Source organism: Diplotaxodon limnothrissa, linkage group LG10, assembly GCF_057381915.1.
Source record: "Diplotaxodon limnothrissa isolate DT_005_m linkage group LG10, D_limnothrissa_male_GT1.1, whole genome shotgun sequence".
In the NCBI taxonomy this organism is placed as follows: domain Eukaryota; kingdom Metazoa; phylum Chordata; class Actinopteri; order Cichliformes; family Cichlidae; genus Diplotaxodon; species Diplotaxodon limnothrissa.
The window spans coordinates 11,062,673-11,077,923 of NC_140605.1; the positions used below are offsets into that span (position 1 = coordinate 11,062,673).

Here is a 15,251-nt window from a genome sequence, read left to right on the forward strand (position 1 = left end):
CAACCACTTGGTGGCATCAAAAGGCAGCGTTACTTCACTGCCCACCCCCTCACAGGCTAACTATGCACTGGTAACTATCCCCTTCACAGTGATGACCTCAGTCACGATGTGGAACATGTTGTACAGCTGGCACTCAATAAAAAATTGAGAAAACCCAGCTTGTTATTATGATGTTTTGTTTTTTCATTTCGTATGTATAGAAAGCTTTGAGACCTGAACACAGCTAATCAGCTGATGACGAAATAACACCTTTTTTTTTTAACTGTGCAGCTTAAGTTGTATTTGTAGACTTAATAATATGTTTGTTCCTTTTGTTAATTCTTGAAAAGACACAATTTAAATCGGCACGGATTTTCTACGTGTTTGCTTCCAGTACACCATACAGCAGATTTCACTGTCAAGCCTTACCTTTAGACTTAATTTTGATATCTTTCAAATGCACATTGGCTTTAATGACTTAAGAACTAAACTGTGTCATTTATTTGCACACTCATAAATATATCCATCCATGGAGTGACATGTTTTAATTTCAGTCTGTACGCATTTGCTGCCAGGAACTCTGTGCAAAACTGAATTGGAATGAAATTCATTGTCATGTACAGCCTGTAAGTGTTTATCCCACAGTGTGGATGAGGGACGAATTGCAATGTGGTTGATACAGGTGCATTGCTCGTATCCTACCATTCAGACATGCACGCCTTGATCTATTATTGATGGCAGCCCTGAGCTATGATGCGCTCTTAAATATTCAGGCAGACATGACCCTTTTGCACCCCCACCCTGCCACCCCTGCACTACATCTAAGACCAAAATGTTAAGAGAGATTTGAAGTATGTGTTACGTCTGCCCTGTTATGCTGAACCAATTTAGGCAGAAAAAGTCTAGATGACACCGAAACAATAAAGACTAAACCTCGACTTTTATATTTCGGTTCAAAGACACCCTTTCATGTTTGTGATCCAATGAAGGGAGATGACCTAACGACAAGCAAACTGTCAAAATAATTCCACGAAAGGTCTGAGAAACAGCTTTTAACGTAAAACACATTCAAAGACTCAATTGCAACAGAGATGGGAGATTTATTCTTTTGTTTCAAAGTGCCTTTTCTAGTAACATATGAGGTATACATTTTTGCGAGGCTCTAATGATTCAGCGAAGGGTTTTCTGTGACAAACAATGATATATGGCACTACACTCACAGCATGAACAATTTCAGGATGTGCCTGTTAAAACTCAGTTACGTCAGAGTGAGCATTTCATTCACAGTTATCGCCCCGTTTTGCTTTTTTTTACTTTCCAAATAATCCCAAAGATGTGCGGCACCAAAACTTCACCAGTTAGTCCCTGAAGCACAAAGTGTCTAAACAGCCAAAAAAACCATCCCTGGTGAGGCTCTCGACTCTCTGAGATAACCCTGTCTACATATTGCTTCTTTTTAAAAACGCAATAGTGCAAAAAAATCTCTGTGACAATTAACATTTACCTAAAAGTAAGCCCACAGACATGTGGGGCATTGCGTAAAGGAGTGATATTGCACTGCTATTCGACAAAAAGAAGGTATCATAGTGGTGCCAAACATCTTTCAGTACACCCATGACACAGGCACCCACTGAGGGGTGGACGTGGCCCGCTCCATGGCCTCCTCCACACCCTTAACACTTTCATCCACGTCGTTGTTGATGAGAACCACATCAAAGAAGTGTCCATATGTGCTCAGGATGGCGTCTGACTCTTTCTGGATCATCTGCAGATTTTCCGTCTAGGAGAGGAGATGTAGATGATTAGCAGTTTGTGGTTGGGAAATTTGGGGATTTTAAAACACTTGGATAAGATGTAGTACCTGGGGAGCGGTGTTGGTCGGTGCAATGAAAACTACCAGAGGTGCAAAATCAGCTGTCCGCAAGAGTTTCAAGGTCTGCAAGAAGGATTTAGTGGTAGTTTAGAAGCACGTACATCAGTGGGACAGCTTACGTTGAGCAGTTTGAAGAAGAATTTGGAGAGGCAAGGCGGAGATGGTTTAGACATGTGCAGATGAGGGAATATGGATATTCTGTACAAGAAATGTTGAATATGGAGCAGTGTGTCTACTATCTATGTGTTGGTGTTGTTCCTGTATCATCACAACAACGTTAGTTTTGAATCAGCGTCGCAACTGAGCAGTTACATTGTTGTGATGTCATTACACTGCAAGGTGGACTTTCAAGTTTGGTTTGCTGTTAGACAAATTTAGGTTACTCACGTTGCTTCACCAGTGATAGTTTTTAAAAGCATAAGCTAGCTTCTTGTCTAATGCTAACTGAATGCTCAGACAACGTCATTTGTCAGTTGCGATGTTGATCCTGAACTAATGTGTTGATGATGTAGGAACAATGACAGCTTCGTCCAAGATGGGATATCAGATCATGTAATATGAAGCTGCCAGGCAGAAGGAAAAGAGGAAAACTATAGAGGAGATTTGTGGATGCATTGCAGGAGGACATGCAGAGGGTTGGTGTGACAGTGGAGGATGCTTGGGATGGGGTGAAATGGATTCAGATGATCTGATGATCGGCTGACCGCTAAAGGGAGCAGCCGGAAGAAGAAGAACTGATGAAGTACAGCGCATTTCACACATTTGATACTTTAAACATCCTCTAAACAAGACAAGATAAAGGCAAATATGAATTGTTTTTGCAGTGCAAGAGACTGACTCAAAGCACAGAAGGAGCAGCTTTTCCTTCACTTGTTAGCCCAGTTTTATTTGAAAAATAATTTGAAAAATGAAATCGTTATAAAAATCATACGTTTACCTGTAAGGAGTGTGAATTTCATTCAAAAAGATGCCTTTTGAGTCATTATTTAACAAAAGGGGATTTTAGGGGATTTTTAATAACTACTTCAGTCTAGACTATCCTAAAATATACCACATTATCACTTCTATACACTGTGCTGCATGAATATGAGTACAAAAGCAACTCACTGCAGGAGAATATAAAATTATCATCTTTGGTTTGTCAAAGGTGGATAGTAGGTTTAGCAAACACAGCTATAGCTACTGAAACAATAGCTAATAATATGACTGCTGAATCTGCACCATATTACTTTAACAATGTGGTTAGGTTAAAGGGCAAAAAGTTAGATTGGATATGCATTTTCTTTCCATTTGAGTGAAGCTAATTCATGTAGGTGAATATCTCAATTCTAAAGAACTTTAAGAAAACAAAAAAGCTCTCAAATTAAGCATAAAAACATTTAGTGAGTTTATGCAACTCTGAGAAATGGTAAAATAGCACTCCAGGGCAGACACAGTATTCTTTATTTAGATCAACTGCGTTGATGCTACATGAAAAGAAGTTTGGCGCTAACCTGTGGTTCTATATCCAGCAGAGCGATTTTGCCCTGCGTGTGGATCTTCTGAATGGTCTCAATTTTGGTGCCAAACATGAAACCCTGGAAGCTGCCATACTCCAGCAGCTCATTTCCAGAGATGCTCTTGGTCATGGCTTCATGGGAGATGAAGTAATATTCCTTTCCATTCTCTTCATCCTTACGTTGGGGTCTGGTGGTGTCTGCGCAAGAATGAGAGTTAAGAATTAGTGAGAATTAGCCCACGGATGGTAACAACCTGCACCACGTTAGAGAAATAAAAAGGCCTTACGTGGTGAAGGGTATGAAAACTTCTCGGGGTATCGTGTCAACAGTGCATTCTTAATATGACTCCTTCCAACACCAGGTGCCCCTGAGAAAAAAAGGCAGAATTAACAAAACAGTGCTAATTTTTTAAGGAAATTTTAATCAGACCCAAACTGTGCTAACTATGCTTTCATTACCGTTGATTAAAGATATACTTATATGCAATTTCAATGAAGACACAATCTATGTTATTTTAACTTCTTGCTAAAGCATATTAAAGTTACTGTTACTTAACACATGTGGGCTAAAAGTGTAGGCTCTCAGCTATTGTAGTCCACTATTTTACAGGGAATCAGAGCTAACTGGACTCAAGTGACTCAAAACGGTTTGATAGACACATCTGAGCTATTCCTGTGTTATATCTCATTAATTTAAGCAGGCAAATAGTCTACAGCCGATTCCAAGTATGGCATCTGTTTTTGGAATTTACTGTTGTGAATCCACAGCATATATTCAAAAGGGCTCTCGATGCAAGTAAAGCAAGACATCCTTACACATCAATAGCAGTAGCATTAAGCGTGGCCTAACAGCTCTCACAACAACAACAACAACAACAAAAAAAAACCCAGACCATGCTGGCAAAATGCATCATTAACAGACCTGGCAACCCATTAAAGAAAACAGTGGTGAATAATCACAGGATTCTTTTGATGCTAAAGACAAAAAAGCTGCACAGCTGCGCACAGCTGCAGTAAAAGTCTGACAAAGAATCGCAAACAAAGAAAATTTATTCTTTAGTTATGATCATGGGTTCCAGACTTCAGGCCTTCATTGCCCACAGAGGATTCTGGACAATGTTTTAACAATGAACATCTTATTATTTCTGAAACCCAGGAAAAAAGTGACTGATCTGAGGACTGTGCACATTTTCTGCATCTTGCTTGTTTTATTTCCTATTGCGGTGATGTGGAAAGCAAAAGGCAAAGGTTACAAACTTATAATATAACTGAGCTAGGAAGCTTACCAATAAGGACCAGTGTTTTCCTTTGAAAAGCTGGGAGCCGAACAACCTCCTCATAAGAAATCACATCCAGCTGGTCAAAAACTGCAGAAGAAGATTATTTTAGGTCGCACTAGAGAAGAAATGAATGAAACTGTGGGACTGAGAGTTGCAGTGTTCTACTTACTAGAGCTGTGTTTAGCTAGGTACTTGTCCTTGCACTTCTTTTTCTTTCCAAATGGACTGCAGGACTGAGTGCCCTCTTTGGCCTTGCTTTTACTGGCCACCCTCCTGCAGGGAAAACAGGTATTTAAGTTAGCCTGAGAATATCTGGTACAGTTCACTCTGTATTATAAATCAGCCACGACATTAAACCAGCAAACCTAGATCGTGTACATCCCTAACATGATGTCAAAAGCGCTCTGACCACATGGGGCATGGAAACTGCCATTCTTAAGAGGATCTTGTGGTTTTCTATCAATAGATCCTTGGGGTCCAATGACTTGAGAGTTTGGGTTTTGATGGACTGAGCTTAGCCTGGCAGAACCCGTGAATAATTGTTTTGGTTGAGCTTTGGGCAGTTTAAAACCCAGTCAATCTGGACCAGTTTTATTCTGGTGGTGGGGTGCACTGTACTGTTTGGAGAATGGAGATGCCAGGCAGGACACTTTCCAAACAGAACATTGCAGTAATGGCAGGTATGCCCCTCCCTGAGGCTGGAGGTTTCTTCCTGTTAAAAGGGAGTTTTCCCTTCCCACTGTTGCCAAGTGCTTGCCCATAGGATGTCATCTAAATGCTGGCGATTTCTCTCTATTATTGTACCTTACCTTACAGTTACGTTAAAATATAAAGTTCTTTAAAGCAACTATTGTTGTGATTTTGGCGCTATATAAATAAAATACAATTGGATTGATTTGTGATGTGATTGGTATATTAAAGAGTTTACCATTCTTGGAGCTCTGGAGAAGGTATGAGTCCAGCAAAGTCAGTAGCACTGCTCTCCACTCTGCCCTGCCACCAGTTTGGATCCTGCTTGTTGATGATCTGAATGATGTCCCCAGTCTGAAACTTCAGACCTGCCTCTTTGCATGGGATGAGGTCATCTGTGGCAGGGTCATAATTGAACTGAGCCCTCATGTACATCTGGAGATTGTGAACAAATCTTATTAGTTCCCCTGGCAGTAAAAGAACTAAAGATTTACAGTTGGCATTATGTAAGGTACTACTGATAACCTGCTGACCTTACCAGAGTGTTCAGTTATCACCCAACACTTATTTAAGGTCAGCCGGGAGTAAAGTTCTAATCTGTAGAACTTAATAGTTTATCTGAAGTCTACGATTCTGTGATTCTACTGATAACTGTGAATTCACCCTGAAGTAGAATACTAGTAAACAATTTCATGATATGATCTTGGACAGCTCCTTTCAAACTGTGGACATGGCTACATTTCTAACCAAGGGACAAGGTCTACTTGTGCGAATAAATAACTGTAACTAAGTAACTGTTTGTTACTTTTTATATCTCAGGTTAAAATCCAAAGGGTGCAAACTATGAGGAAACTGTCAAAGATCATAGCAGGAACACATGTAGGGTCCCCTCAGCGTAAATGATTACTAATGTTAGTAGAGTCCATGAACATGTATTTGTGGTTTCCCCAAGAGACTCCAGTAGAAGTTTACACAAGCTTACACCCCAAAATGTGCACAAACATTGATGCACTGGAGTGATCTGGGTCACCAAAAATGCTGTTCTCTGTATGGAAAGCATATTAACAATGCCTACATATTAATGCAGTGCAATCTTTAAAGTAAACTGCCATCACTGACCACAACAGGGACGAACTTTGATGCTGAAAAAAGAAATATATGTCAATTCTTTTAAAGCTATTTTAAGTTGATGTCGTCTGTACTTAAAAGTATGTTACAGAGCAGCCATTTTTATGCCACAAGAAAGATGTAAATGGAGAGACATGCTGTGGTCACTAGATGGCAGAATGAAACACACTACCAATGTGTTTCATGTCAAAAAGCAACAATGAGTGATGTTCTTAACATTAAAGCTAGGTTTATAGTCACCTGGTTTGTTCACTGACTAACAGCAGATTCACCTAAACAAAATCATTGTAAGCAAGTAAGATGCAGAAGAAAAAGACTGCGAGAAAAGTGACCAAACTAATACTTGACTGTGCTCTAATATGACCAGAAAAGCCTGCTTTCCTGGATTCACTCATGCAAATCTCAAAAGTCTCTTGGAGAGAATAAATATGAATCAAATTATTCAACATAAGCATCACAACACTAAAGCTGTGCATAGTCTGTCGGTCGTATCGTTACCTCGCAGATTCGGGATCGACTCTTCATGTTGGGTATGATTTTCATCGTGACGACTCCATTGGTTTCTCTCTGTATGTAAAATAGAAATGGATTTATGTTTTTATAGCACTGCCGAGTTAAAATGAAGTGCAAAAACTGTGATTCAGTATAGCTCCAAACATAAATGGAAGGACTTAAGAGCTGGTGGTTTACCAGGATCTTTTGTAGCTGATCTACAGTTTGGTTTGTCACAGTTTTTCCATTGATTTCTGCTATTTCATCTCCTTCGTGTATAGACCCTGAAAAGACAAAGAATGCAAACTAGATGTCTTACTGATCCTCCAGTACTATAACAACTAATCAGGACATCAGATAAAACTCCCTCGTGACACACTATATTAATATCTTTTCTTGCACAATTCCTGCAAACTGTAAAAAAACAAAACAAAAAAACAAAATGTGCTGAATCACCTTGTCTGTGAATCATCCCTCCATGCAATATCCTGGCCACCGTGCATCGCTGTTTCTCGTTCAGTTTCAGAGTGACCCCCTACAGACACAGACCACAGTCAATGAGGAGGAATCATTTCTTTCAAATTTAAAGCAGGAGTACTGAGTGAACAGTCGAGGCTGATTACATACCATTGGCTCTGAAGCACTCTTTTCAAACGCCACTTCTTTCATCCTGGGAACCTCTGTGCAATTTCTGTGTCCAGCACTGCCGTTGGTATAAAAGTCAGCCCCCTGATTCTCATAGTTTTGCATAGCTGCCTGTTAAAATGAAGAAAGAAAACAAATGAATCACATGACATCACAGGAAATGAAATTAACTAAAGAACAAGAAGCCTCCCATTATACAGGGAACCGAATTCACTATTCTGTCAGATCAGATCATTAGCTTACTGCTCTTTCTAATAACGGCGGCGGACACTTTCTGCCCTCGTGAGCACAACAGCTACGTTTCCTTTGCACTTTCAACATATGTTCAAAGTTGAAAATTAACCAGACATTAAAACACACTTCATTAACCACGTCCACTCATCTGGTCCACCAGGTTCGTGTGGTCATGGATACCAGCAGTGTGATGAACAAAGCACTGATGTAGCAAAACGAATACACTACGAAGCATGCTGCTTGAATGTTTGCTACAGAAATCAAATGTGTAGATTTGTGCTATTCTTTTACACCAAAAGCGTAGCAGGACAACCTCGTCTGAGTTATTTCCCGAGTGTAAGCATCGCCGTAAAAGAAGAAATCCACGTAGCTCCCCTGACAAATCAAGACACTACGGAATTACATTAAATCTACTGAGTACAAGATAAGATACCACGTAATGACTCTGTGAGAGTAAAGTGCCCTCCAGGATCGGGCAATGAGTGCACCATATCAAAGCTTTTATAATTTGACATCAGAGAGATGATTGCCTGCATCAGCAAACTTTCTTGCGTGAATATGACACATCAGCACTGCTTCAGCAAAAAAAAAAAAATTATCTACCTTCCATCATCAGCATTACAATAATCCAATCGTTATCACTGTCCACCTCACCAATAGCTTTAGCTGCTCTAAAGCCAACTCTGGGTTTAGAAACTACTCCTGCACTGATGAGCATCCAGTCAGGTCACTTCTCTGTGAGGTGTGATAGTAATTCATCAGCTGTGTGTGCTGTTAGCCATCGGGAGTGTTGAGCACCAGGAAAGAGTGAAAAGCTGTATAAGAAATAAATAAAAATCTTGATATTCCGATACACGATATGTATCTTCCCTCTCATTTCTTTTCACACACAAAAAAGAATCTGCAATAATGTCCGCTTACTCACAAATCAGCTGAACGTGTCTGAAGAAAGGAGCAGAAATGTCTCTGATCTCTTGAGGAATTAGATTTAGACTAGCACTAAAGGGTCATTTTAATAAAACCCACCTCATCAAGATGTTGACAGTGAGCTCTGTCAGCTCCACCACTTGGAGTGTAACAAGATCAAGATTTAATTAAAGGTTTGAGAAATGCTTCAGTAACTGGAAACAAGCAATCCTTCAACAAGTATGGTCAGGTCATGGCCACAGTTTTAATGCTGGTTTCAAGTTTGGAGGAGCATCATGGTAAAGAAAGAGTGTTCAAAGCGGCGGCTTGTCTCTTCAGGGTGAAAAACAGAAGGTGACAGGCATGTAGAGGAAGACCATCCGTGCCGAGATAAATTAATTCACCATAAAAATCTATATCAGTAGTTCCATTTGCTTTTCTGCACACAGTTGGGTTACTAATATAACACAGAATAGTTGATTATACTTTATCTTTCTTACATGATCTGCTGTTTTTAACTAAAGGAATATAAATCATCAGCCCTCCCCAATGAAGGGTTTACAGGTTTTTGTTTTCCTTCTATTGATCTCTTGGAGAAACACAGTGGGAGATTAATAGTTGACATTTGAACACTGTGTGGTTAATGAGCTTTCCGCAAAAAAGGAGAAAAAAAAGGAGGAAAGAACTGCCAAAAGTTCTGCGTGTCCCACTTATCAACTTGCCTTAAGACCTTAAATGCCTTATTGTCTATCTAAGTAGGGCAGTACACAGTTATTAAGCATGAGATATTAGAAGCATAACTCAGTGCAAAGGAGCAAAAAAAAGGGAAAAAAAGTAAGAAAGAAAGACACAAAATATGATTAATCAGCCTTAAACACACCATTTAAGATAATACCCTCGTGACCTCAGTTAGAGACATGCTGATTAACACAGATCAGAAAGATATGTAGGCAAGATTGCAACTCAAGGCTATTGAACTGCAAACTGCTGATGTCAGGAATAAAGTTTCCTCTCTTTCACATTTCCCTCAGTGGCTCAGTGCTGACTTTTCAAATTCTGAGAAGGCACCGGTCTCCTGCTGGAAATCAAATCCAGGTCTAAAGTGTGCCAGAGATTTAACTCTGGCTTTCTCCCTTCCGACATATTCTAAATGTTTTCTGGGACATCTTTTCAGTCATACTTGTTAGCTTAGTCTTTGTTAGAGGCAAAGACAGTATTTTCATGACATACTCCAGGATCTTTAAGGGGAGGAAAATGCAAACAAGTTTAACAGTGTGCTTGGCAGTGTGGTGTAAACAACTTTTACTTGACTGATTCCTGAGCAGAGGCTCAGGGTAAGCTGTAAGCAAAATTACACAATATGTTTCAAAACTGTACGAAGGCACAGTCCCAGAAACGACTTCACAGCTGACATGTTACTTCTTTATGATCTTATTGCCGCTCTTAAATGCGTTCATATCACTATAGCCCAGCTGGTTAGTGAGACAGTTCATACTACTCTGTGAAATACAGGAACATAGTCTTATGATGGCTAAAAGAAAACCAACAAAAAAAAAAACCCCTTCCCTAATGTTTTCCCCGAGTTGTCAAAATACTTGCGTGAATTTGTGAGAAATGGAGAACTGAAACTGCCACAGCAATGTCTGCTGATTTCAAGCTGAGGCTGACCGATAGTGCTGAGCAATGAAGAAGCTGCTAACACAGTAAAGATCTAAATGTTCTTTGTTTAAGAGATCAACACATTCAGCTGCTGCAGTATGAAAACATAAACGGGTCTATTCTTAGAGATCTTGTTCGGAAATAAACAACGATCACATGTCCCCGTATCTGCTTCCCGGAAGCAAATAAGAACAGCGAAATCAGAGGGGTCTAAATAAATTAATAAGGTATATATATACAAAAAAGATCATCTTACCTTGTCAGACTTTGGTTTGTTTTGAAGGAGCTGCTCCAGGTAGAGATCGGAAAGGGCTGTCCGGACGCTGTTCACGGACTCCAGTGTGACAGTGGGATCGTTTTTATTGGATTTTAACGTCATCTTTCCCGTTAGATAAAAAAAAAAAAACATACACAGTGAACTCGATTTGCCCCCTCGATCAAAGTCCTCAAGACACTGGCCACAAACTGCTGATAAGGAGTGACTATGAGATAAGTCACTGTCGGAGATAAAAGTCCAAAGATGTGATCAGCAGTAGGTGAGGTTCATGCGATAACTACTGCAGGGACACCGCTGACAAAGCAAGTAAACATGCATCTGACGGCTGCTGTGCTCTGAGGGGCTGGCTGCTGATGCGTTCAAGTTCCCCGTGCGAGCTCAGGAATCTCATTATTAAAGTTATTATCACAAAATGAGCGGAAATCAGAGAATTACAAACGATAATGTAGCGCTTCTTATTGTTATTTTCTTTGGATATTTCTACGTTGGCATCGTATATCCCTATTGATCTATAGGCTTTCTCTAAACTGCGATGTTTATTCAAACATCATCTACCTATGTGTCACAAAAACCCTTTTAAAGATTCTTTGTTTATTTTTCGTTTTATTTTTTTAAAAAGAGTACAAAAATAATTCAAAACCGGTGCTAAATAAGCCTTTGGAATCTGATGGGCCAACACGGAAATCAATTTCCATTTTGAGCCCCACAAAATGCTAAATGTCCCACAGGCGGAGAATGCAACATTACCGCAGCATTTTCAGCAGGGCTACCCTCTCAAGCTACAGAGAAGCAAAAAATAATGTAGTCCCGGTGATTCCAGCAGCTAGCTTGCAAGAACTTCAGTTTGGAACATAGTGTACCCAGCTGCAGTGTGATAGTCTCTCTGTGCTAATTTAACAAACAAACAAAAAATAATCAGTGGGAAAGTCGAGTGATCCTATTACTGATACATTACTGAGTGATTACAGATGACATCAGTGTTGCAACATGCACACTGCATGTGATTAGGTTTAATACAGTGCAGCTGTGGGAGACTGTGAGCAGGAAGCCCCGTCCTTAAATGGCCTGTCTATTTCCACTGTGTACTCATACAACATATACAAGCATGTATGCAGTCTTTTTGACAGGTGAACTGAGGGCTGGTTCACAAAAACACATGGATTTCATCTCCTTTACTGTTTTAATGAACTTTAAATAGATTTATATTACACCGCTTTCAATTCAATTCAGTCTCATTTATATAGAAAACAAATCACTATATCTCAAGGAGCTTTATATTGCAAGTAGACTACAATAATAAATAGAAAACTCGAATAATCAGAAAACCCCCTAGCAGCAAGTCTTGGGTGACAGTGGGAAGGAAAAACTCCCTTGCAAAAAGAAACCTCCAGCAAAACCAGGGAGGGGTAGCCATCTGCCGTGAAGAGAGCAGAGAGAGGATAGCACAAAAGACACACATGGGAGACAGCCAGAGTTTAAAATTAACGATGAAATACAACATGGAGAGTGAAACAGAAGTGAGTGAAGAAGAAACAATCAGTGGATCATGAGAAGCCCCCAGCAGTCCGGAGCTATTGCAGATTAACTAAGAGAGGGTTCAGGTTCACCCAAACCAGCCCCAATTTGTTGAAATAGGAACATTTTAAGCCTAATCTCAGAAAAAGAGAATGTGTCTGTCTCCCAAATGCAAACTGGGAACTGATTCCACAGAAGAGGAGCCTGAAAGTTGGCTGAATCTTCTTCCCCTTACCGCCAACCAGTCATGGCAGATGGCTGTCCATCTCTGAGCCCAGTTCTACTCCATTTAAAGGGAGTTTTTCCTTCCCACTATCACCAAGTGCTTGCTCACAGGGGGTCATCTAATTGTCGGGGTTTTCTCTCTATTATATGGGGTCTTACCTTACAATATTGGTACATAATGGTGCTATATCAATAAAGCACAATTGAATTGAATTGAATTGAATTGAATTGAATTGAATTGAACAGAGAGAATAGCCCTGTACACTCAGAATTCATCCTACTGCTTCTATCAGCTGTCACATCATGATACCCAGCTTTATTCATTTGTGAAGCCAGAAGATACAAATCAACTAGCTAAACTATAGACATCTCTTAAAGATATAAAGGTCTGGATGACATCTACGTTCCTTCTTCATACTTTTCTCTTCTGATCATTCTGATACAAATTAATCCTGGTTTTATCCATAATTTTTTTTTATTCATTTATTTTTCAAAAATATATATTTCAGATGCTTCCTGGCAAAGAAGATGGGAAATTGTCTTTAAAAGGTGTGTACTTCTCCACAATGGAAATCTTACAAACTGGAAATCCATCCATCCATTTTCTTCCGCTTATCCGGGGCCAGGTCGCGGGGGCAGCAGCCCAAGCAGAGAAGCCCAGACCTCCCTCTCCCCAGCCACCTCCTCCAGCTTGTCCAGGGAAACACCAAGGCGTTCCCAGGCCAGCTGAGAGATATAATATCTCCAGCGTGTCCTGGGTCTGCCCCAGGGCCTCCTCCCGGGACCAGACAAAGAGTGATTCAGAGGACCCCTATGAAAAGACCATCGAGGGAACAGTTCACCCTGCCCGGGATAGGGTTAGCGGGGCCCCGCCCTGGAGCCACGCCCGGGGAGGGTGCCCGAGGGCGAGCGTCTGGTGGCCGGGCACAGCCCGAAAAAAGGACATGGGCCCATCTTCCTGCAGGCCCACCACCCGTAGGAGGCATGTAGGGGTCGGGTGCAATGTGAGCCGGGCGGCGGCCAGGAACAGAGGTCCTGGCGGACCGATCCCTGACTACCAAGACTGGAAATTAAAAGATTAAATTAAACCATATTAGACTTTCCAATCATTTGAACCATATAGAAGTTACCAGGCTATTTCATAATGTGGAATATCACGATAATAATTTCATGTTATTCAAAAGTTTAGATGGATAGTGAAGGCTGATGGGTTTGCAGTGTTGTGGTGGATTGTGGTAAGTTAGGTCGTGGGTAACTACAGAGATATTATAAAATAGAGAGCAGTGAAAGAACTGTGAATTGTATTGGAGACTTTTGTGACAGCAAAGATGGTGATAAAAGTTTTAAAAGTTTATTTGAGGACAACATCAGAAAACATTTAATTTGATCAAATTTGACTTGACATTATATGCAGTTTTTATTTCATTAAAATAAAAGTTAAATGAAAGTGCCCAGATGTTTCGGCATGTCTGCTGACTAACGGAACTTGCTTCCAGAAGGAGTCAGCAATCCGAATATAAGAATTCCAAGTTTGACCTTCATCCCAGCTGTTTAGAGTCGTGTCCCATCTGTTGTTTCTGTGTTGGGCTAAATAGTGATTTCTGGTGTTTCTGTGTGTTTTTTTATGTGTGACATCTTATATTATTAAATAAACTGTAATCAACAGGATTTATGAAGGGTTATTATATTTTTAAAAAGGACCTGTTTTTAAGGTTTTTTTTTATGTCTCTGCAGTGTTGTACCCCATTATAATCAACCCAGTCCTTTTTGACCACTCAAAATATCTTTATAAAACGATTCTTTTTTTTTCTTCTTTTTTTTTTTTTTTACATTTATTTTTATTTATTTTTTTGCAATTCCTGCCCTCTTGGGCTGATCTCTCTTAAAAAGCCATTTTTAATGTCAGTGATTTTTACTGGAATAAATAAAAGAGTTATAAAAGTATTTTTAACAACAAAAAAAAAACAAAAAATAAAACAACAACAAAACAGATTGCGGCTTCTACATTGTGGCAGGGATATTGTTTCTGGCTCAAAGTGACTTGATATCATTCATGAAAGATATATTTGACATATGTTTCACAGATTATAGGCCAACAAGTTATTTACAACAGTTTAAATACGGACAAAAGTTATTTGGCAAATACCGGAAATCACTTTTTGGAACTTAAAGTTCCCCACCTGCCAAAACCCTCTTGTATATGCAAAGTATAAACAAACCACGAGCTGCCAACTCTTTATTGCGTGGCACAAAAAAAAACGTGTAGTAAACAGGAGGCAAGGAAATAGGTATTAAGCCAGCTAATGAGTTTAAGCTCCCCGATGGAGTGCCAGTTTCAACTCCAGAGGGAGCCAGCAAGCATGTTTCTATCAGCTGTCCACTCACTAACATGACCCGGACTCTTACAGGTCGGCAAGCTACATTTGGGCTTCATTTCTGTTTCTCCTGCAGATATCCATCAGGTTCATAAAAAGGCTTCCTATCGCCGAGCTGGAAAGTAATCTTTAAACGGCGCATTTATTAAAGGTGGTAAACTGTGCCATCAAAAGCTCTGCCATTTAACACAGATGCCCATCCATCCAATCTTTTCCGCTTATTCAGTTCAGGGCCACCGGGGTCCTGAATCCTATCCCAGCCGCCAGGGGACTGTGGGTTATGATAAGTAAAAAGAACTTCGTGTGTTTAATTCAAATTAAAGTGTGTAAAGACGGCGGGGAAGCAGATCCGGGTTCTCTGATGTGGTTGAAATCCAGAAGATGGCAGTAATGCAACTTCACTGATGGTTACAAAAGAGAAAAGCTCAAAGAAGAAGAGAGCCAACTTTTTTTTTTTTTTTTAGAAGAGAGCCAA

The 15,251-nt window shown here is 40.1% G+C and overlaps 1 protein-coding gene across 1 annotated transcript; it reads right to left on the reverse strand.

Annotated features, from left to right (window-relative positions):
• Nucleotides 1-1,065: 1,065 nt before the first annotated feature.
• mpp1 (MAGUK p55 scaffold protein 1) lies at nt 1,066-10,976 on the reverse strand. The gene is made up of 12 exons (XM_085364381.1): nt 10,641-10,976; nt 7,568-7,696; nt 7,397-7,475; nt 7,139-7,224; nt 6,947-7,015; nt 5,559-5,755; nt 4,800-4,903; nt 4,637-4,717; nt 3,638-3,718; nt 3,346-3,548; nt 1,841-1,915; nt 1,066-1,759 (listed from the first exon to the last, which is right to left on the reverse strand). Exons 1-12 carry the CDS (start codon nt 10,791-10,793, stop codon nt 1,583-1,585), a joined length of 1,434 nt encoding a protein of 477 aa, XP_085220507.1. The 5' UTR covers nt 10,794-10,976; the 3' UTR covers nt 1,066-1,582.
• Nucleotides 10,977-15,251: the final 4,275 nt, after the last annotated feature.

Excerpts from the sequence above, each read along its gene's own strand:
- mpp1 (XM_085364381.1), bottom strand. The coding sequence starts at position 10,793 with ATGTTTTTTTTTTTTTATCTAACGGGAAAGATGACGTTAAAATCCAAT. Across the intron at positions 7,476-7,567 it reads AGAGTGCTTCAGAGCCAATG|GGGGTCACTCTGAAACTGAA; the intron begins GTATGTAATCAG and ends CTGTGTCTGTAG. Across the intron at positions 1,760-1,840 it reads CGACCAACACCGCTCCCCAG|ACGGAAAATCTGCAGATGAT; the intron begins GTACTACATCTT and ends CTCCTCTCCTAG.